General features: G+C 54.3%; 3 protein-coding genes across 3 annotated transcripts; 2 read left to right on the forward strand and 1 right to left on the reverse strand.

The window, feature by feature from the left end:
- Positions 1 to 89: 89 nt before the first annotated feature.
- On the forward strand, positions 90 to 5,221 carry HMCES (5-hydroxymethylcytosine binding, ES cell specific). The gene is made up of 6 exons (XM_068163773.1): positions 90 to 307; positions 2,180 to 2,323; positions 2,645 to 2,764; positions 3,298 to 3,458; positions 3,928 to 4,120; positions 4,521 to 5,221. Exons 1-6 carry the CDS (start codon positions 125 to 127, stop codon positions 4,725 to 4,727), a joined length of 1,008 nt encoding a protein of 335 aa, XP_068019874.1. The 5' UTR covers positions 90 to 124; the 3' UTR covers positions 4,728 to 5,221.
- A 2,125-nt stretch (positions 5,222 to 7,346) lies between these two features.
- Positions 7,347 to 9,817, forward strand: LOC137453967 (histone H2A type 2-B). Its single transcript, XM_068163774.1, has 2 exons — positions 7,347 to 7,453; positions 7,529 to 9,817. The coding sequence occupies exon 2, from the start codon at positions 7,598 to 7,600 to the stop codon at positions 7,976 to 7,978; it is 381 nt and encodes a 126-aa protein (XP_068019875.1). The 5' UTR covers positions 7,347 to 7,453; positions 7,529 to 7,597; the 3' UTR covers positions 7,979 to 9,817.
- A 3,352-nt stretch (positions 9,818 to 13,169) lies between these two features.
- H1-10 (H1.10 linker histone) lies at positions 13,170 to 14,825 on the reverse strand. Its single transcript, XM_068163775.1, has one exon. The coding sequence runs from the start codon at positions 14,679 to 14,681 to the stop codon at positions 14,025 to 14,027; it is 657 nt and encodes a 218-aa protein (XP_068019876.1). The 5' UTR covers positions 14,682 to 14,825; the 3' UTR covers positions 13,170 to 14,024.
- Between the last annotated feature and the right edge of the window lie 7,567 nt (positions 14,826 to 22,392).

The raw sequence follows: 22,392 nt of genomic DNA on the forward strand, positions 1-22,392 counted from the left end.
CCGGCCCTGCCGCCGCCCCGCCCCGGTCCCGCTGCGCCCCGCCCGCAGCCACCTCCCGCCGGGGCGGAGCAGAGCGCAGCGCTCGCCTGGCCGCGTCCGACCGCGTCCGTTCGCCGCGGCGGCTATGTGCGGGCGTACGGCCTGCTCCCTCGGGGCCGACAACCTCCGCCGGGCCTGCGCCTACCGCGACCGGCGGGGCCGCCGGCGGCAGCCCGAGTGGATCCGGGCGGAAAGATACCGGCCCTCGTACAACAAGGGCCCGCAGTCCAGCGGACCGGTGCTGCTCTCCCGCCGACACCTCCAGCAGGTAGGTGCCTCCCTCCCTCCCTCCTTCCCCTCCCGCTGCAACCCGGGGCCGCTACCTGGCTCCGGCAGCGGGCCTTGGCGCCGGGCGCCTGATTGCTGCTGGGCAAAAGGCCGCAGGGCTGCTGTGGGTCCCGCGGCTTCCATCGCGCTTTGAGCGCGGTGGGAGTGGGGTTGTGCCTCCCGGGGAGGAGTGGTACCCGGTCCGGGTGGTAACGGCTTGCTTGGCTCCTCCTGGCTCAGTGCCTGTGTCAGGTTCTCGTTAAGCATTTACGTGTTCCTAAGGAGGGCAGGGAATCAGTGCTGTACTTCAAGTGTAGCGTTGTATTTTCTGCGAAAACTGATACAGAAGTGATTCATTGGGGTAGAATTTATTTATTTTTCTCACATGCTGGCTTTATTCTGCCTTTTTTTTGCTTGTTTGTTTGTTCGATTCATAATGCTGCTGAGTGTCCAGGTCACATTGATGAGGGAAGGTAGATAAAGGAAAAAAAAAGAATTCTCAACTTCAGAGCTGTAAAATAACCACACACCTGCAGTGACCGTTATCTGGATAATTTAAGACTCAGCAGACCTTCCCCCGGCAACCTGAGCAGCATGTACAGCTGCTTGTGCATCTCGTTTGGCTTCCACACAAGAGGGTGCCCAACGAACTGATGCTCTTTCATGTTCAGTGGGGTGAAGCTGGGTGCGCTGAATTGAAACACCCCAATCCGAGCTCCCTCTGCTCTTCCTCACTTGGCCAGCGGGGCAGTGAAAAGGGCTGATGCACTTCACATCTCGTACCAATACAGGCAGTAGGCTGGGGTACCTCAGCAGGGCCACTTTGGAGTCCTGTGGGGATGCTGTGGGACATCCTTTGTACTCTCCTTTCCTGCCTGAAGGTGTCCCATCCCACCAAGAACAGCTAATAAGACTATGGAGCAGAGGAGTATGGGGCTGGGAGTGTGATACAGGTGGGTGCAGGCAGACACCTACTTGGTGGTGCATTTGTTTGGCCGTTGGGACACAGGTACAGTGTAAGGTGCCCTTTCTGCTGCTCATCTATAAGAGTTTCTGGCAGACCTCACAAAACCAGACACACATCCATATATACAGGATGTGTGTGTGTACATATATGCACCCCTAGTACATACATACATATATGTATGTATATATATATATACTGCAGTTCTTTGGGAGCACATGCCCCCTGGGAGCTCACTTGCTCCAGCTGTGCACCACTCAGGGCTGTCAGCTGCAGGCAGAAAGTGAGAGTGAGCTGGGGGAGAAGTGAAAGCCGCAAGCTGTTTCCATTATCCAAAGGCAGGTAATATGCAAAGCATGAGGAGCAAGGGTGAACCGGGTCAGCAGAAATCCCGTTGTTAAAATGAAGGTGAGGCTCACCCTCTGTGGGACACTTGCTATGAAGAAGGGAGCTCTGAGGAGCCTGATATCAGCCCAGCGTGGCTGTTCACTCGAGCTTGTGTGCCCGGCACTTTCCATTAAAGAGCAACTGCATTCATTCCTCTAGAGGGCTGTTGGGTGAGCCTCACTGAGACACACAGAACATTTTGCAGGAGCAAGTAACTTATGCTTTCTGCTGAGGATCAATTCTTACAGGAAAGCCATTGTGAATATGCAGAGGGTTATAATTAGTGGGTATTTCTGCACAGCTTGTGAGTGGCATCCGTGCAGAAAAGAAGAGGCAGATATAGCATGGGAGAGACTAGGAGCCCCAGCTCAGGTCTCAGCAAAGACACCATCCTGTTCCCCACCTTACCTTGGGCAACCACTTCCACAGTGCTCCATGAAGCCCCTTTCTCAAGTGGTAAGGATGCTTGTGGTCTCTGCAAAGTGGCTCTGACCTGAGGTGTTTCTCTGTCTCATTTGAAAGGATGCTGACTCCTCTGAGCGGGTCCTCATGGACATGCGCTGGGGCCTGATTCCCTCCTGGTTCAAAAAGGATGACCCTTCCAAAATGAAGTTCAACACCTCTAACTGCCGCAGCGACACCATGCTGGAGAAATCCTCCTACAAAGTGAGTTGCTGCTGTCTTTGTGTCCAGCTTGGAGAGATCTTGTAGTTAGCAGAACCAGAGCTGAAGGATCTCCCTAGCAAGTACCAGTCACCCTTTGCCTGCTGCACCAGGGAGTAAGTCCCTGTACTGCAGAGTTGGCAGACTTCATTAAAATAGAAGAGTGAAAAAGGCTGTTGCTGGTGAAGCTCATCTTTCATCCCAGCACTAGTGGTGGCCTTTGCACACCCTACAGGGCAGTTTAGGAGAGTCCCAAGGGGGAGCAAGTGGTCTCAGGAGCCCCCATCACGCTGTTCACCACTCGCTTGTGTTTTCTCTCCCCAGAGTGCTCTCCTCAAGGGCAAGCGCTGTGTGGTCCTGGCAGATGGCTTCTACGAGTGGCAGCAGCAGAGTGGGGGGAAGCAGCCATATTTCATTTACTTCCCCCAGACCAAGGACACCATGGTACAGAGTCCCTTGCTGTGTCTGAATGCTCACACCCAGCCCCGAGGCCTTGCTCATTCCAGCTGCCCTGGGGAAAGCTCCCTTCCTTCCAGCTGTGCCCATCGTTGGGGGTCTCTGTTTGCCAGTGGGGCTCTGTTCTGTAGTGGACTCAGCACTGTGGCATTCTGTTGTGGCCAGTGGACCCTGCTGCTGTGGCTGCAGTCAGTGCTGCGGCGTCCCTGCCGTGTGCCCATGTGCCGGATGTTTGCACAGCTGGGCGATACGTCTCACAGGGGACTGGGCTGGGAGTTTCACTACCTCTTTCCTTTGGCTGAGCTGGTGGCTAGGATGTTCAGAAAAGAACTGGCCTATGAAAAGATGAGGTTCCTGGTACTTCTTCTGGAGTCACCTCAAATGAATAGAAGGACCCCTGGAAAGCCATCACATTAGTTCATGGCTCCAGGTCTGAGTCGCTGACCTGCTGTGGCACGGGCAAATCTGTGGGCTGCCTGTGGGTTAGCACTGACCACAATGGTGGGGCCTCTCTCCTGCAGGCTGAAGGGAAGGAGGAAGATGAGGAATGGAGAGGATGGAGATTGCTCACCATGGCTGGCATTTTTGACTGCTGGGAGCCACCATCAGGAGGAGAAACCCTCTACACTTACACCATCATCACTGTGGATGCCTCCAAGGACGTGAGCTTCATCCACCACAGGCAAGTGAGAGTGAGCAAGGGGGCTGCAAGGGGAAAGGATGAAGGAGGAAAAGAGCCTTTGAACACCACTCTTGACAGCATGCAGGCAGGACTCCCTGCCTGCTCCTGATGCCCTCAGAGGAAAGTGCTATGACTTTACTTGTTTGATTTGGTTCACTGGCTCATGCCCTTTCCATGGATCACCATCTTTGTGCCCTGGCAGGTGGCAGTCAAAGTTGGATCACTCTGGAGCTGGATCACTCTCCCCTGACCAGTGTCTGGCAGTCAACCCCTCTGCCATTTCCAGCAAAGCAGCTACCTGGACAAAGCAAACACATGCTCTGCCTTGCAGAAGAGCATCCTGCTGCTTGGGTTCTCACCTGGTTTCCCCCTGATCTGCTGGTTCCTTGCTACCCTACAGGACTGGCTTTTGCTACCCAGCTTTGCCATATCCATGCTGGGCTTTAGCTCTGACTGCCTTGTTCCCTAGGATGCCAGCCATCCTGGACGGGGACGATGCCATCAGGAAATGGCTGGACTTTGCTGAGGTGCCAACCCAGGAAGCAGTGAAACTCATCCAGCCCACAGAGAATATAGTTTTCCACCCAGTGTCCACCTTTGTCAACAGCATCTGCAATAACACACCTGAGTGTCTTGAACCCATCAAACTGGGAGACAAGAAGGTGAGTGATGGTGGCAGCTTGGCAGAGAAGAATTTGGCTGTGTTGATGCCCCTAAGCAGGGACAGTGATGCCAGGCTGCAGAAGGGGCAGCAGCAGGCAGCATCTACAGGGCATGCCTGTGCATGATGCTGGAGTGCAGAGCCCCAGACAGCTTCTTTTCCCTCTGCTTCCAGAAATAAACTGTCACCCTGTGCCAGCCAAATGAAGCAGTTTCCATGTGAAATTGGGCTTGGAACAAGCCTGTTTCCAGCACCTTGGGGAACCTCCTAGATGTGCCTGATCACAGGCAGGGCCTTGGCTCCAGCCCCTGCATCCCACTCTCCACCAGCTCAGGCAGTAGGCTTCAGTCCTGCTCTCACCATGCATCTAACTTCTCTCCTACTGTCTTTTGTCTCTTCAGGAGGTCAAAGCTACCTCAAGCAGCAAAGTGATGCTGGGCTGGTTAAAAAGCTCCCAGGAGGGCTCTCCCCAGAAGAAAGAAAATGATTTGCCCAAGTGGACAAGTCAGTTCATCCACAACCCTTCACCCAAGAAAACCAGTGCAGGTATCCTGCAGCAGTGGCTGGGAAAGGGGGTAGAGCCAGCTGCAAAGAAGCACAAGGCTTAGGCACCAGCTGGGATGGCTGGCCATCCTTCTTCCTGAATTTCCTAAGCAGAATGAGTTAATGCTTTTTTTGGAAGGCTTTGCGGACTGGTGTTGGGATTCTTCAAGCCTCTTAGGTGTTGGTCAGATGCTCCTGGTTGTTGTCTCTGTTCTTCTCTGTTTGTCTTTAAAGGTTTAGTCTTTGTCTCGTAGTGGCAAGAGGGAATATAACTTAATACCCTCCCTCCCTGCTAGTCACTCGTGCCAAACAAAGATAAAGCCCTGAGAAACATCTCAGCCTGCTGGGGAGGAGTAGCTTCTGACAGTGTTCATAGTTAATGCCTCCTTCTGTTTCCTCTTTTTTCTCCCCCCCCCCTCTTTTTTCTCCCCCCCCCTCTTTTTTCTCCCCCCCCCCTCTTTTTTCTCCCCCCCCCCTCTTTTTTCTCCCCCCCCCTCTTTTTTCTCCCCCCCCCTCTTTTTTCTCCCCCCCCCCTCTTTTTTCTCCCCCCCCTCTTTTTTCTCCCCCCCCTCTTTTTTCTCCCCCCCCTCTTTTTTCTCCCCCCCCTCTTTTTTCTCCCCCCCCTCTTTTTTCTCCCCCCCCTCTTTTTTCTCCCCCCCCTCTTTTTTCTCCCCCCCCCGCTTTGTATTACACTGATACCTCTTTTCTTCTTAATTCCCTATTGATTCTGTACAAATTCCTTTCACCCTTGAGCAGTGGCTGCAGCACAGAGAAACATGCAATAAGTACTCAGAGGAAACGCTGGTCTGGGCAGATCTGCCAGAGCCGTCCCGCTCTGCACCAGCATTGCCACAATTCATCTGTAGCCCCTAGACAGAGATGTTTAAGTAGTGACTGGGAGGAGCTGGACTTTGCTTGGGTTTCTCTGTGGGTAGCAGGGTTGGACAGGGTGTCTTGGTCACGTTGTTTGTACAATCTTTTTGTTAATGGGATTTGAAGTCTTAGAGAGGATTTCCTTGATCTGTGGAGGGATGCGCTCTGCCTTGCTCCAAAAGGTCGTGCATTAAAGCCTGGATAACCGAAGTGCCATTACAGAGCAGCACAGGGCGGTTGTTTTTGAGGTCAGGGATTTCATAAACAGCCAGATGTTACAGACCAAGAGCCTTGCACAGTGCAGCTCTTGCTGGAAAGGAGTTTTTCATTTGGTTTGGAAGCAATAAATGGAATTAACTGGTTGACTGTGCAGTGCCCTTGTCCATATGCCGGACTGAGCCCTCTTGCCCGCTGCAGTCCCATTGCTCCTGTTTCACAGACAGATCTCCTGTCTCCTCTCTATCTGCTGTGGGGGAGACCAGCTGCCCACTGCTGAGCTCTCACAGTACCAGCAAGGTCATGTTGCTGGAGCATTTCCATTTGCCAGTGGAAAATATTCCCTAGGGATTTAATTTGGATCTCTCCAGGGAGAGCTGCATGGAAAGCTATAGCCTGGGCTCATTCCTGGGGTGGGACAGTGGAGCCAGGGAGCCACTGGATAGGCACCTAGGGATACCCAAGTGCTCTCAGACCCAAATCCACTTCTGCTTCCCCCACATGCCACAGAGACAGCTGAGCCCAGAAGGTCTCCTGGTTTATAGAAAGCTGGGATGGGATTAGGATTTGTACACAGAAAGCCTGTTGCTATCTGGCTCCTCATGGCTCCCATAGTGACTTGAGGAGAGAGGGTTGCAACATTAGCAGCTTTTGGCACAATAAATAGGTCTGCAGGTGCTGAGACTGTCATCTTGGTGCCTGTCCTTGCAGGAGCTGCAAGGGATGTTCCTTGCCCAGCCATCGTTCTTCCAGGATAATGCCTTCAGCTCAGTGGCCCTCGTGGGTGCGAACTGCAGATGAGGCTTTTCCAAAGGTCACTAGCTCATCTCCAGTTACTGTGGAGGGAGTGAAGATGCTGAGCACGAGTGGGGAACATTATCCTTCCCGGGGGAAGCAGGGCTGATGCAAAGATGAAGGGTACAAATCATATGCCTCCACGCTGTGAGCACCAGCAGATGAAACTGCAGTGGGGGTTTAGTGAGGAGGTGTTACCACTGAACTACACCACCTTTAAACCGGAGCCTGGATGCTGTTTTCAGCACTTGCTCCTGCCTGGTGAGGAGATAACTTCACCCAAGCTGGGGTAACCTGGCCCCCAAAACTGGTCTTGGAGCAAATTTCCCCTCTGATGCATGATGCCCAAGGAGGGCAGTGGGAATGCGCCAGAGACGGGTGTCCCCTTTATCGAGGTACTACTCCCCGCCAGCCCTGAGCATTCCCCCTGCCCGCAGGCTCTGGCACCCTCCCATCAGAGCCATCCCGCTGGCCGGGGTGTTGAGGTGGCGAAAGGGGCAGCTGGTGAGAAGTAGCGCTGCCGGGACATGCACGGAGGCTCTGGCCAACCCCTCCGCCTCCTCGGCCTCGGTGCAGCCAGCAAGGAGCAGACAGGGTGTGGGGGAGCGCCGACTGCAGCCGAGTTTGGACGGTTGTGAGCCTGAACCATGCCGGATCAAGGGGCCGAGGCAGCCCGCTCCCCGCCGGGCGCTGCCCTCGGCACCAGCCCCGAGGCAGAGCCGGGGCGCTGAGAGCCCTATGCAAATCAGGGATCGAGGCAGCGACCAATCAGCGGTGCTCCGGCCGAGGCGGTAGCCAATGGGAAGAGGCAGGCAGCGGGGCGGGCAGGAATATCCGCGGAGCGGCGACAGCGGCTCCGGCAGTGCGGCGGCAGGCGAAGTGCAGGGCGGAGCGGAGGCGGCTGCGGGTAAGAGCAGCGGCGGGCGGGGAGCGGCGGGGCTCCGGCCCGGCGGGGCGTGTAACAGCGTTTGTCTTTCTGTAGGCGCCGGGACCGTCTGTGCGCGGCGCTTCTCGAGAGGCGGCGGCGGCGAAGTGCCGCTGCCTGCCGGCCATGTCGGGCCGGGGGAAGTCCGGCGGCAAGGCGCGGGCCAAGGCCAAGTCGCGCTCGTCGCGGGCTGGGCTGCAGTTCCCCGTGGGCCGGGTGCACCGGCTGCTGCGGAAGGGCAACTACGCGGAGCGAGTGGGCGCCGGGGCGCCAGTGTATCTGGCGGCGGTGCTGGAGTACCTCTCGGCCGAGATCCTGGAGCTGGCGGGCAACGCGGCCCGCGACAACAAGAAGACGCGCATCATCCCGCGGCACCTGCAGCTCGCCATCCGCAACGACGAGGAGCTCAACAAGCTGCTGGGCGGCGTGACCATCGCCCAGGGCGGTGTCCTGCCCAACATCCAGGCCGTGCTGCTCCCCAAGAAGACACAGAGCTCCAAGAAGTGAGCCCTGCCCTCACCCCCCCACACTCCCTGCTCCCGGTCCCTTCCTCGCCACTACCCCATCTCTCCTTCCAATTGGGATGAAGTATCTCTTCCTGCCCCCCAGCCCGGGTTGGGTGGTGAGCTCTGGCAGCACCCTGTCAGCCCTCCAGTAGCCCCCCCAGTCTAGGCTGTGGTGGTGTCCTGGGGGGAGCATGGGTGAGGTCAGACCCTGCTTATATCCACACCCTGCCCCTTTTCCCTCTGGAAGAAGTGTTTTTGGAGGAGGTGGCTGGATCATAACTGTCGGTGGTGATGGTGACATCGGGAGCCGTGTGGTTGGGTCGTGGTGCAGAGCTGCTGGTAGTTCCTGAGGATTGTTTTGGCTGGTGTGGGGATGAACACGGGCACCCTGTCTGCCTCTCTTCTCCACTTGTCCTGAGGCTGTGTAGGGTCCCCTCAGGTGGCCCTGCTTGAGGATGGGACTCACTGTTGCTGCACTCCCTCCCCCCCCAGCAATGCCATCCCGACTGCACTGCAGTGGGGAGGGCAGGGGGCTGGAAAATGTGAAAGGAGAAAAAGTTTCTCCGTTGGCAAGAAGTGACTGTTAGTCTTAGTTTTGTTCATGGTAAAGCTAGTGCGTTGCCTACTGTAAAGAAGCTCTGGTCCTATTTATTTTAAGGTCTTTCATTTTGGGGTACCTCCCTGCAGAGTCACCCTTCCTGCAGCTCCCGGGCTCGGTGGATGCTGGGGGACTTGGTGGTCCCACATGCCATGGGTCCCGCTAGTGGGGTGGGGTGGAGGCTGCAGTGATGAATTCCCTCAGAGCGTCGCAAGGTCAGGCGCCCGCCGGGAGTGGGAGCTGCCATCTTCTGCTACAGCTCCCCTGCTCTCCTGGCTGCTGCAGCCCTTCCTCTTGCTGAGAGCTACCCTCTACCTTGGTTGCACTTCTGGAAACAACATGCTGTGTCCTTTCTTTTTGTTGTTGTTGTTTGTTTGTTTGTTTGTTCCACACTATTTCTGGTTCAGAGAAATAAAAGTGATGATGCTATCTGTTAACTGTAACCTCCTATGGATTAACGTTTCTTTCTGAAAACCAGCCTGGAGTTTGTGTTGAGCCTGCCCTTAGCTAGCACTGTGTTTATTCGACAGCTGTATGGGTAAGGTGTGAGCATGGGGGCAGGTGAGCTGTCCTGTGACACCTGGAATGGCTGATGCAGTGACAGCTCTCCTTGCTGCCCAGAGCAGCTGCTTCTGTGCAGGCTGACAGTGGTGTGCATGCGGCAGAGTCTAGGCGAATCAGACCATGGACCTTCATAATGTGTTTAGTGAAAAAAAGAGGGGGAAAAAAAGCAACTTCTGTCTCTGTGCTGTCAGTAGCATGTGTGCAACCTATTGAATCAGCTGTGAATCTTGTGGACGAAGTAACCTCCCCTGGCTCTGAGTATTGTTATCTAGAGTAGATGAACCTAGATGCTTGTTGCCTGGTCTTTCTGAAGGGGTTTTTCACCCCCTCGTGGATTGTGGAAGCGGAGCATCCCTTAGCGTTGCGCTCCTGGGGGTGCCCTGGCCCCGGGTGGGTGAGGGCGGCAGGGCGCAGCCGTGTGGCTGTGGCACAGACCCCTGGGCTCTCTCCCTCCCGTGAAGTGCGTTGCCATCAGCGAGGTGGGGACGAGGGCTTTCCTTTCCACTGCCCAGCATGGTAGTCAATGTGTCTGTACCCCCAGTGTCGTGTTCTCGTTCTCTCCAGGACCAGCGTTCTGTACACCCCACGAGTGCTCTGTATCTCTTAGAAAAATGCACAGCTTGTGGCACCGGCAAGAACGGTGCAAACCCAATGTCTGATTAAACTGGTTGAATGCTGTCGGGTGTGCTGTGTCTTGTCACCTCACCGAACCTACCGATCTGGCAGCGCTCTGCAGGAGGAGCAGGCTCTCTGGTGGCAGCTTGGTGCCTGGGCTCAGTTTTCTCCAAGTGGGGAAGGAGTATTAAGACACCAGATCCGGCCTGGTAGCGACCCTGCTTGCTCTTCACTTAGACAAATAGCCTTTTTCTATGCCAGGGGCAGATAAAACCCTTCTCTGGCTCTTCTCCCTGCTATGGCTGTGGCAATGCCACTTTTCTGGATTGCTTCATCAGTAGTGCCCGGAAGCCTGAGCCGCACCTAGGCTGGGTACAGCAGCAGAGGAATGCTCCCTCAGTGCTGGTGGTGCTGTCTCTACCGTATGGGCTGCCCCAGGACCCTCTGGGTGACCTTGCAGGCAAGTAGGCAGAGAGAGGCTGGTAGAGGTCAGATGGGAAATGCTGATCCTGATGGGAGGGAAGAGAGTGGGGGACACAGGGCTGTTTCTTATTCTGCCACCCTCTCCCTTTGTTTGACATCTTCCAGTTTACCATGCTAGTGTCTGGTGCACAAGTCAAGAGTTGCTCCTTGCTTGGGTTGTGGGGAGGAAAGGTTGTGGGAAGCTTAGGGTTCCAGTGTGGTCAGAGTTGGATGCTGGTGACATCTGTGCTGGGCAACAGAATGTGTAGGTCAGGAGCTGCTGCTCTGTAGGGCAGCATCTCATCTGACAGCCCAAAGATGCTGTCCAGAACAAAACACAGAAAGGAGTATTGATCTATTGGGGGTGCCCTGGGGCAGGAACCAGGGACAGGTTGAGCTTCTGCACTGCACACCTGGGGCTGAGTAGGTCTGTGGCTACCTGAGTTGGTTTGGTATTCTGCTCAGGCCTGTGGGGTGATGCCTGCAGTTGTAAGTAGGAGCTGCTGGCACACATGGTGCCCTTGACACTGAGCCCCAGCTGGGTTCTGAACTTCCTCTGCCAGCCATGTGATGGACCAGGTGGGAAAGCTGGGCTGTTGCAAGGCAGATGGAAGGAAATCCTGCTTGACTCATCAAGTGTTAATAAAGTGCTTATCATCTCCTGAACTCCACAACTGAACACTGTGATGACCAGGGGAGTGGAAATGTTGGTCTTTATTAGAGGGTTGAAGTGGGCTTTGTTGTCTTCAAGCCTGCAGCACCAGAGTTATGTCTTGTGGCTTTTTGGAGTAGTGCTGCTGGTCCTGGCCCTCAAAGTTTCATTGCACCAGAACGGTTGAGCTCAAAATGTGAAGGATGTGGCTGAGTGGAGCTTTCTCAGTGGCCATCAACCTGGAAGGGTCTGCTGGCCTTGGCTTCTCACAAGGAGAGGGCAGGGGGGCTGTAGGGATCTTCCCCTGTCTCCTCTTGGGCACCTGAAGGTGAGATAAGCACAGGGCTGGGACTGGAGCTGTCTGCTGTAGGAGGCTGCTGTGCATCTGGCTGAATCCATTAGGGTCTCCACTAGCCTGTACGTCCGCTCTGGGACTGCCCCTCTCTGGGTCGTGAGATGAGTCACTTGGGCATCCTTGGGGCTTGGGTTTCTGTATAGAGCCTGGCCCTCATGGCTGGCAGCTTCATGGGAGCTCACTTGGGGATCCTTTGGAATCGTGGCTTCTGGTGGTCTCAGCCTATGAAGTAAGATGCTGCCAGCCCCTCCCACCAAGACCTGAGGGCTGCAGCTGGACTGGCACAGTGGCACCCTGCTGCCTTCCCTCTACTCTCAGCTGTCCTGTGCCTGCTTGCAGAAAGGCCACTGGTGGTTTGCCTTCGAGGTCATGTTCTGTATCAGTCAAGTGATTTTTCTTCACAGGTCAGTGCTAAGGGCAGAGCTGTGCCCCTGCTGAGCTGCAGTGGGTCTAACCACCCTTTCTGGGGAGCAGGGAGATACCCTCTGCCTGCAGCACTGTGTGCTTCAGGCAGCTGCTGACTTTGAAACCAGCCAGGCTTCGGTGGTGGCATATTTTCCAACCCTTCAAAACCTGCAGTGTCATCTGTTGACTGAAGAGACAACTGCAGGTCAGTGCTGAAATGCACATTCCTTTCCTAGTACCTGAGATTGCTGGCAGGCACTCAGGCTTGGTGTGGGGTTTGCAAGGGCAGCAGGAGGGTGTCTGGCCTGACCTGGCAGTTGCCTGTTGTCAATACAGACCTAGAGGGACCCTGCAGCAGAACACCCCATGTCTCTTCCAAGAGCACAGCTGGCTGCTCTTGATGAATTCAGCTGATGGACCTCTCTTCAGGGAATAAAACTTGCTGTCTTTCACCCTGCTTGTGTTCTGTGGGGTCCAGGGATAAAGCAACTGTGCAAGGAGGGACCCTGGTGGAAGGGGGCTAGTTGCCCAGGAATGTGGCTGTCTCCAGGCACCACTGGCTGCTGTTCCTCTCTCCCCTCCTCATGGGAGCCTTGTGTGTTTGTGTTGTGCTCCTCAGGTGCTGTGAACACATTGATGCTCTGGGTACAGCAACCCTGGGGTGATGCTCCAAATTTTTCCTCTCCTGCCTCACTGGTGGCGTAGTTCAGCAGGACCCTGGTGTGAGGCTGTCACTGGTGAGCTGCAGACAGCTGGGCTGTTGTGAGGGCATCGCTGCCCTGCGCTGGGGTACTGCAGCCAGGGGGTGAGGTATAGTGCCACTTCAACCCCTCTGCCTACCCTCCTTGCCTGCTCCCTGCCTGCAAACCTCAGGGCAAGCTCCTTTCCCCCTGCCTCTCTGGCAGCCCTGCACTGAGCCGAGGGTCCCCGGGGTCTGGCGAGTTTGCGCTGCGGGTTTCCCTCACCCCAGCTCCTGCAACCAGGCAGAACAAGATGGCCCAGATCCCTGGGAGGGTTTTACGCAACCTCACTGCGAGCTATAAATAGGCACTGCCATGGCTCCTCGGGCTCCGCCGTGGGCTCCGCTCTCTGTGCTGTCACTCTCGGGGGAGGCGCTCCCGGCAGGGGGGATTGAAGAAAGGGGAGGTACAGAATGCATCCTGGGAGCTGCCCCACCCCCACCTCCCCAACCCGGGTGCTGCGAGGGTTGAAATGCCGCCTAGGGTGGGAGTCTAAGGTTCGGTGCACCCCTTCACTGCAGCCCACAACCCTCCCCGCCTTCGGGGAGCGCCTTGCACCCCAGCCCGGGTCGCCCCTCCCTTCCTGCCCTTCTGGCCGTGTGCGATGCAGCTTCACCCGGAGGCGGGGCACGGTCCCCTCGGGCCTGCTCTGGCGCATCAACATCTGGGCGGGGATCGGCCTCTTCCTCCTCCTCCGCGGGGACCAACGCAGCACAGCCGGGCCCCTCCCGCTTCCCCCGGGCGCTCTGCCGCCCCGCCCCCCCCGCCTCTCCCCCCGGTCCGCAGGGACGACACGATAGCTCGACATTTTCTAACAATTTATTTGAAACGACGATTAATGAAAATAACAAACTAACACAACCCCCACCCTCCCCGAAAAGAAACAGTAACAAAAACAACCCAAAAAACAAACACCACAACCCAAAACCGATTAAAAAAAAAACCAAAACAAACAACCGCAAAGGCCATGAAGGAGGCGCCCGAACCGGCGGTCCGAGGGGCCCCGGGGCGGCGCCGCCAGGGGGCGGGCGCTGACAGCGCGCTCCGACGCCGCGGCAGCCAATTGGCGCTTCACGGGCCGTTGCCATGGCGGCGGGCGCCGGGAACCAATAGAGGGCGCCGTGGCTTTTAAAATGGCCTCGAGCAGGCACGGGGCGCCCGGCAGGAGGGGCGGGGCGGGGGCGCGCGGCGGGCCCCGGCGGCGGGAGCCGGCCCACGTGGCGCTGGGGGCCGCGGGGGCGCCGCCGCCGCCGCAAAATGGCTGCTATGGAAACCGGGCGGGAAAAAAAAAATAAGACCTCTGTAAAGCACCGGGGAGACGGAGCGGGAGGGGGGAGGGGAATCAGGAACCGTCTACACGCGGGGAGGGGAACGGCCGAAAACAAAAGGGCGCGATTGGGGAGATGCCGCGGGCAAAAGGGGGGTAAGGGGGGGGGGGGAGAGGAAGAGGAGGCTGGGGGTGAAAGAAAATAAGGCGTCGGAGAACGGGAAAGGGGCTGGGACAGCCGCAGCCCCGCTCACCGCGCACGGCGGCGGCTGCGGAGCCGAGTCAACAACACAAAGACAAAGCGGGTCCCCTGGGGTCCGTCCTCAGAGCAGTCCTTGCCGCGGGGCCCACAGTCCGGGGGGCGGCGGGGGGCTCCCTGCGCCCCGCTCTCATGCCTTCCTGCTCTTGAGTGCCTTGGGCTTTGCGGACTTCTTCACCTTCTTGCCCCCGGGAGAGGCGGCTCCTTTCTTGGTGGCCTTCTTGGCTTTGCCCTTGTCCTTTTTCGCCGCTGCGCCGCTGGCTCCCTTCTTGTGAGATTTCTTTTCGGGCTTCTTACTCTTGGCCACTGGTTTCTTCTCCGCCCGCCGGGACGTAGATGCTGTGGCCTTCTTGTGGGACTTCTGGGCGCTGCTGCCCGCGCCCCCTTCGCCACCGCCTTCCAGTTTCTTCCTGTTGAGCTTGAAAGAGCCGTTGGCGCCGGTGCCCTTGACCTGGAGCAGTGTGTCGTTTTGCACCAGCGCCTTGATGGAGTACTTCAGGTAGGTCCTGCCGTTCTGCTGGTCGAACCAGGCCACCTTCTTGGCCTCGTTGTAGATCTTGGCCAGCGAGGAGCCATTGCGCTCACCCAATTTGCGGATCGTCTCCACCACCAGCTGACTGTATTTACCCGGTTGGTTTTTCTTCTTGTTATTCTTCTTCTTCTTCGACGGCGACAACGAGGAGCCGCCGCCTTTCGCTTTCTTAGCGGCCGCTTTCTTCTCTGGAGCGAGAGGTACCTCCTCCGCTTCAGTCAGAGGCAAATCTGCTTCTCCCAGTTCCACCGACATGGTGCCAAGGGGGTGCAGGCGGCAGAAGTGAGGCGGGGGCGGGCAGGGGCACCCGCGGCGTGGCTGAGGCCCGGCGGGGCGCACTGCTCTCAATCTCCTATCTGCTCTGCTCTGCGCTGCCGCCGCCGCGCTCTGGTGGGGCGGGCGCCGACACCGCCCTTTATATGGGCGCGGGGCGGACCACGTTGAGAACAACAACAGCCTGGTCCGCCGCCAGCTCCAACTTGTGCTTCTTGGGGCCCTTTCGCGGGGCTCCCGCGCCGCCGCTGGCCCCCCCCGCGCCGTTGCGCCCGTTCGGCACCCCGCACCTCGCCGGCCCCTAGCCCGCCGTCACCCCCCCCGCCCCTCGCCGCGCCCCATCCGCCGCCCCCCGCCGCGATTTCGGAGGCGCGCTCGACGCAGCGGCAGCAGCGAGGAGGGGGGCGCCCGGCGCGGCGGCGGCTAATGCCCTGCGGCGGCCCCTTCGCGCGTCGCTGCCGCCGCCATCCGCTGCCCAAGAGGGGCCACCGCAGGGGAGGGGAGGCGGCGGGCGGCGGGGGGCGGTGGTGGCGACGCTGGACTGGGGTTCTCCGGAGGGAACTAACACAGGCGACGCCCTCCCGCGGCCGCCGGTAGCAGCACGGAGATGCCGCGTCGAGGCCGGGGGTCCCCGCCCTGGTGACTGGGGCTTCCCCCCCCCGACCCCTACCCCCACGGTCGTCCCCCTACCCCTATGGTCATTCGGTCGAGGTCCTCAAGGGGAGAGCCCTGCGTGTTCGGTGTGCCCTCCCCCCCCCCGCCTTCTCGGGTATTGCCCCGCAGCGGAGAATACGGAGAGCGCCGCGCGTGTGGGTGGGCTGGAGGTGGGGGATACTGGGAAGACCCTCGGCTTGGCACAGTGCAGGGGCTGTGGGAATCAATGCTAGCCGCGAATCCCCTGCGTCGCGGGGCGGGGGGGCTGTGGTGGTGGGATGTGGTGGTGGGATGTGTGTCCCTCAGCCGCTCTTCAGGGTGCAGCTCTGCAAGAGGTGGGGGGAGGGGATAGCAGTGGTGCTATGAACCCCCTCTAAAATGCAATCCACCCCCCATAAATCCCACCAGAGAATCGAGGCTTCGCGGGGTGTGTTTGTGTGTGCAGTGGAAATGTGCACGATACCCGCCCATTTGCAGATCTTCGGGGTCGGGCCCAGAGGGACTTCTCTGCCCCTCGTACCTGGGAGTGGGATCCATGTGTCCCCGCCGTGGGTGGGCCGGGGAAAGCGTGTGTGCAGGGGTAACCCCCCCCCCCCGCCCCAGCCGGCTGGGCTGGGGAGTGTGTGCTGGAACGCCAGGCACAGGAGGGTGCACACACGTACACACCCCCTACACATGCACACGCACACACCATGCACACGCACGCAGATGCACACCCCCGCACACACACACTCCCACCCCGCCCTCAGCCCACGCACGCCGCACTGAGCCCGCACATCCCCGCCGCCTCCCCTTCCTCCTCCTCTCCCAATCTCCCGGCTCCTCTCCGCCATTTCCCTCGCCCGGACCTCCCGCGCCGGAGGGGACCGGCCGCTGCTGCCCTCGGCAGTGGGAGTCCCTGGGCAGGGAGGGGATGGGGACGGGCACTGCCCTGACCGGGGCCGAATTCTGCCTGGTCGCGTCACACACACCCACACCCCCCCCGCAGCAGGGTGCCCTCTCCCACTCCCTATCCCCCCCCTCCAAAGAGGAGAACCCCCCCTATAGCAGCAGGGTTCTGCGCCCCCACAGCAGCCGTGCCCGGGCACTGCTGTGCTGAGTTGCGTCCGGTCTCTGAGAGCTGCGGAGAGCTCGGGCTGGAGGTGGGGGCGTGGACTGGCGAAAAGGAGAGGGGCCTGGGTATGCCAGAGGAACCGCGGCCCCTGGACCCCCCTAGTGGGAGTCTGTCGGTCCCAGGACAGCCAGTATCGGTCACTCGCACCTGCGACACAGCACTCACCGGCTGCCACGGGGTGGGGGGCCTCGGATATGTAATGTATAGATCTGTGTGGGTGTATGGAACATGAGAACACACTGGTGTGTAACTAATGCTGCAACCAAAAGGAAACTGGACTAAGCTGGCTGTATGTTATGGTACAGAGGGAAAGGTGCATATGTGCATTATATATGTGTAACACAGCATAGTTATTGTAATAGCTATATGGAAATGTAAAACAAATGTAAGTGCACAGGTGTACATCAGCAGCTGGGTATATATATATTTCAGATATTTATATAAACATATACATATCTCAATAAAATCCTTATGGAGAGGGTGAGGTGCAGTGATCTCCCACTTGATCTGTGTGGCTGTGAGTGTGTGCAACAAGCCAGGGCACTGACACACACAGAGACTCCTCACAGCACACCTGGGGCCTTCAGGCAAGAGCTTCCTTCCCCCCCCTCTCCTGAGAGAGGGCAGGAAACAGCACACATAGGTATGATGTGTGAGGAGATACGTACTGGAGTCACATGCATGGGGAGAGGCTGCCTGTGTCTGTCTGTCTCTGTGCATGTGCTTTTCAGAGAGATGCAGAGAATGGGCAAAAACAGCCCCAACACACGCACACATTCTGTCCAGACACAGAGTGAGTTGTTCACATACACCCCTCTCTCACATACATATATGAGTCCTCATATACATGCTGCTTTCTCTCTCACACTCCATGTGTGCTTCTGTACACATACACTGGGAGTGACCTGTTCTCACACAATTACTTTACATACATACATATATATATGTGAACACACACAAGCATGTGTATCCTTGAACTGTATCAAGACACACTTCTCACACTTCTGTCCCAGTATGTCATGTGCATAAATACATACAACAACATATATGGAGAGGTTTATGTGCAGTTCTGTCACTGTATATGCTTATCTGTTCCTATATATAGATATATATAGAAATGGGAGAGAAAGAGAATGTGCTGCTCAAACACACAAGCAACAGTCTCACTACACATGCACACATATGTATGCATAATGTATATACACAGACTGATAAGGGTGTAAGAGACATGTTCTCTGACAGTCTCACGGTTCCTTTTCCTCTCTTGACCTCTCCCTATATGCACATATGTAGAATCACAGAACTGTTGAGGTTGCAAGAGCTCTTTCAGACTGCCAAGTTAAACTGCTCCCACAGAGCTCACAATCCCACCACTGCTGGTAAGTCAACACTACTAAACCATGTCCCTAAGCACCATATCTTCTAAATACCTCCAGGGATGGTGTCTGCACCACTTCCCTGTGGAGTCTGGTCTAATAAACACACACACACCCTCCCTTGAGTCACAGAACTGCACACATACATCTTATACTTAGCTGTTCACACACAAATATAAGCACAGTAGTCTCTCTCACTATTTTCATACATGTAAGAAGATACATACAGTGTATCATAGTATCAGTCAGGGTTGGAAGGGACCACAAGGATCATCTAGTTCCAACCCCCCTGCCATGGGGGAGAGCTCCTCACACATTCTTCTCTCTTGCTGTCTCTATATAGGTATATATGCATGTATAAGTAAGAAAGAAGAGGCAGCACTATCCTCTCTCACACACACACATTTTCTATCATTTTATCCCTGTTCCACATTCATGTATAATCTCTGGGGTACATAGAGGTATGAATATATATATGTGTATATACATATGTAAAGAGAGAGCAAGGTTTTTCACACACACACACACACACACACACACTCTCTACTATCTCTATACAGATGATGTGTATATACATCTATACTTATATAGAGAGAACCTCATCACACAATTCTCTCTCTGCCTATGTAATTAGCATGCTGCTTACACACACTACTCTTTCCATATATATATATGCATTTAACTCTATATACTGGGCTGCTCTCACACACACACCACTCCTTTCTCTTGCTGTATATATACAAATACACTGTGTATAACAGAGTAGTTCACACACTCAATTTACTCGCTACCTGTACATACTCACTACATGTACTCCAGTTCTGAAGGCCCTGTTATGAGAGGGATATGGATGTGCTGGAGTGTGTCCAGAGAAGGACCACGAGGATGAGCAGAGGGCTGGAGCACCTCTCCTATGGAGACAGACTGAGGGAGTTGGGGCTATTCAGTCTGGAGAAGAGAAGGCTCCAAGGTGACCTAATTGTGGCCTTCCAGTATCTGAAGGGGGCCTACAAGAAAGCTGGGGAAGGACTTTTTAAGGTGTCAGGTAATGATAGAACTAGGGAAAAGGAGCAAAAATAGAAATGGGTAGATTCAGATTAGATATTAGGAAGAAATTCTCCATAAGGGTGGTGAGCCACTGGCACAGGTTGCCCAGGGAGGTGGTGGAAGCCTCATCCCTGGAGGTTTTAAAGGCCAGGCTGGATGTGCCTCTGAGCAACCTGAGCTAGTGTGAGGTGTCTCTGCCCATAGTAGTGGGGTTGGAACTAGATGATCCTTGAGGTCCCTTCCAACCCTAACAATTCTATGATTCTACATGCACCTGTCTGCTCAGGAAGAGAGAGAGCTGTTGACGCACTTGATTCTCTATTGTTGTATATAAATATGAAAGTATATAGGTATATATACATACACAAAGTTGTTCACACACACATGTATTTCTCAATATATTAAAAATATGTGTGCATGCTCTTCTCTCTTGAGTAATATCAACCAAGAGAAGAGAAGGCTCTGGGGAGGCCTTATAGCAGCATTTCAATATCTGAAGGGGACCTACAGGTAGGCTGGGGAGGGACTGTTTGGAAGGGCATGTAGTGATAGGATGAGTGGTAATGGTTTTAAACTAGAGCAGGGTAGATTGAGGCTGGACATTAGGAGGAAGATCTTCACAGTGAGAGTAGCGAAATATTGGAACAGCTTGCCCAGAGAAGTGGTTGAGTCCTGGAAACACCCAAGGTCAAATTTGATGAGGCCCTGAGCAACCTATCTAGTTGGGGATGTCTCTGCTCACTGCAGGGAGGCTGACAAGATGACCTTTGAGGGTCCCATCTAATCTGCAGCATTCTGTGATTGTATGTATAAACACATATATGTGCATATGTACATCTATACAGAGAGGGAGTGTGAGAGATGTTCACACAGAGTTCTCTGTCACTGTATGTGTATATATCTATTTATATATATATATGTATGTATATATATATGGACACACATAAAGGAGGAGAGAGCTGTTCAAACACAAGCAGTAGTCTCTTACCAGACACACATGCCTATGCACACATATACTGGTGTGAGGGGAGGGATCTGCTCTCTCAGACAGACAGACACTTGTCTCTCTCCCAATATGCACATATATATATCTCCAGTGAGAGGAGAGTGCACACTTTTGTCATACACACACACTCACCCCTTTACAGAAAACTGCATATCCTTACCTCCAGTTAGAGAGCTGGTCACACACTGGTGCATGGACACCATTGGACTTGATGATCTCTGAGGTCTTTTCCAGCCTGGTCGATTCTATGATCTATGATCTACTCTCTCCACATAAATACAGACACACAGAGAGAGCTGCTCACACACATTCTCTTGCTTGCTAGATCTGTATATTTAGACATATAGACATACATATATATATATAATTATATATATAGTAGAAGCATAGAATCAGCTAGGTTGAAAAAGACCTCAGAGATCATCAAGTCCAACGTATTCCCTAATACCTAACATCTCCTGACAATTAAACCATAGCTTCAAGTGCCATGTCCAATCCTTTTTTGAACACCTCCAGGAACAGTGACTCCACCACCTCCCTGGGCTGCACATTCCATTGGCCAATTACTCTTTGTGAAGAACTTTCTCCTCACCTCCAGCCTAAACTTCCCCTGGCACAGCTTGAGACTGTGTCTTCTTGTTCTGCCACTGGTCTCCTGGGAGAAGAGAGCAACCCCCACCTGGCTACAACCTCCTTTCAGGTAGTTGTAGAGATCAATAAGGTCTCCCTTGAGCCTCCTCTTCTCCAGACAAATATATGTAACAAAACAAGCGACCAATTCATGCACACAAACACATCTCCCAGCACTCTCTGCACACACACACACAGAGACACACACACAGAGAGACACACAGAGACCCCACCCCCATCATGTCTAATCTCCGAGGTACATAAATATATGTGCATATATCACTCAGTGTATTCCCTCTGTAGCTCTATGCACAAGCAGAGGCAGCAAGAGCCATTCTCACACACGCTACTCTCTCTTGCTCTCTAGATAAAATATACACAGAGAGATTTTCCACACATACAGTTCTTTACACATAATACACAGAATTAGAGAGAACAGGTATCACTGAGGCAGAAACCACACTATTCTCTCTCCATATATACACATATATGTGTTTTCACACACAGCACTCCTCTCTTCTGCTGTGTGTATTTATATCTGTGCTCCATTGAGGCTGCTCTTCTCTCATACACATACACACACTTACAGCCCTGCCTATATTTAGATACAGAGGGAGCTGCTAACACAGTTCTCTTCCTGTGTATATGTAACACATTCATGCATGCATTTATATGCATACATATATACAGAGAGACAGCTGTTCACTCATACAGTTACACAGTTCCCTCTTGCTACGCACACATAGATACTGGGTGGGGAGAGGTAACAAAGATCTCTGTCTCTTCTTTCCTCCCCCTCCCCCCCCTTTATATATACATCCATACTGTTGTCACTGCTTTTCTTGAGATATATATATAGAGAGAGACACATATAGACACATGAATATGTAATATAGGGACACAGATATACACATATAAGCATATATATGTGTGTGAGTATATATGTATGCATGTGCAGAGACTGTTCACATGCACACAAACAACATTCTCTTTGTATGTATGCATATACACACACATACATACAGGCATTTATACTTTGAGAGCCCTGTTCACAGTCTGCACACACCTCCACTCCCCTCCTTCTCTCTCAGTCTTTGTCTATATGTGCATACATATATATGAAGAGAGAGAGAGAGGAGAAGAGTGAGGGCTTTGTGCAGTCACATAGCTGTGCTCACATGCATAATACTTGCTCTTATTATAGATATGCATATACAGATGCTTCTATACAGAGAGAGAGAGGGACTGGTCACACAGAGAATTTTTATGTACACATATGTAATTAGAGGAAGCACTGTTCACATACACACACCTGTATATACATTGCAACTGCATGTATATATGTGTATAGGTGTGTGTATGTGTATATAGTATGTATATATGTATAGATATAGATATACTTATATATACTTGGGGCTACAGAGCTCTTGTATATATACACTCATACATATATATATATCTCCTTAGGGCTAGAGAGCTCTTGTATATAGAATCATAGAATCACAGAATCAACAAGGTTGGAAAAGACCTCAAGGATCATCAGTACACATCATATACATCATATATACACACATGCATACATACATACACACACTTAGGGTTAGAATCATAGAATTGTTAGGCTTAGAAGGGACCTCAAGGATCATCTAGTTCCAATCCCCCCAGCCATGAGCAGGGACACCTTACACTAGATCAGGTTGCTCAGAGCTACATCCAGCCTAGCCTTAAATACCTCCAGGGATGAGGCTTCCACCACCTCCCTGAGCAACCTGTTCCAGTGATATGGATGTGCTGAAGTGTGTCCAGAGAAGGACCACAAGGATGAGCAGAGGGCTGGAGCACCTCTCCTATGGAGACAGACTGAGG

This window comes from Melanerpes formicivorus, unplaced genomic scaffold, assembly GCF_026170545.1.
Source record: "Melanerpes formicivorus ecotype bairdi unplaced genomic scaffold, bMelFor1.0.p_v2 SCAF_74, whole genome shotgun sequence".
NCBI lineage: Eukaryota > Metazoa > Chordata > Aves > Piciformes > Picidae > Melanerpes > Melanerpes formicivorus.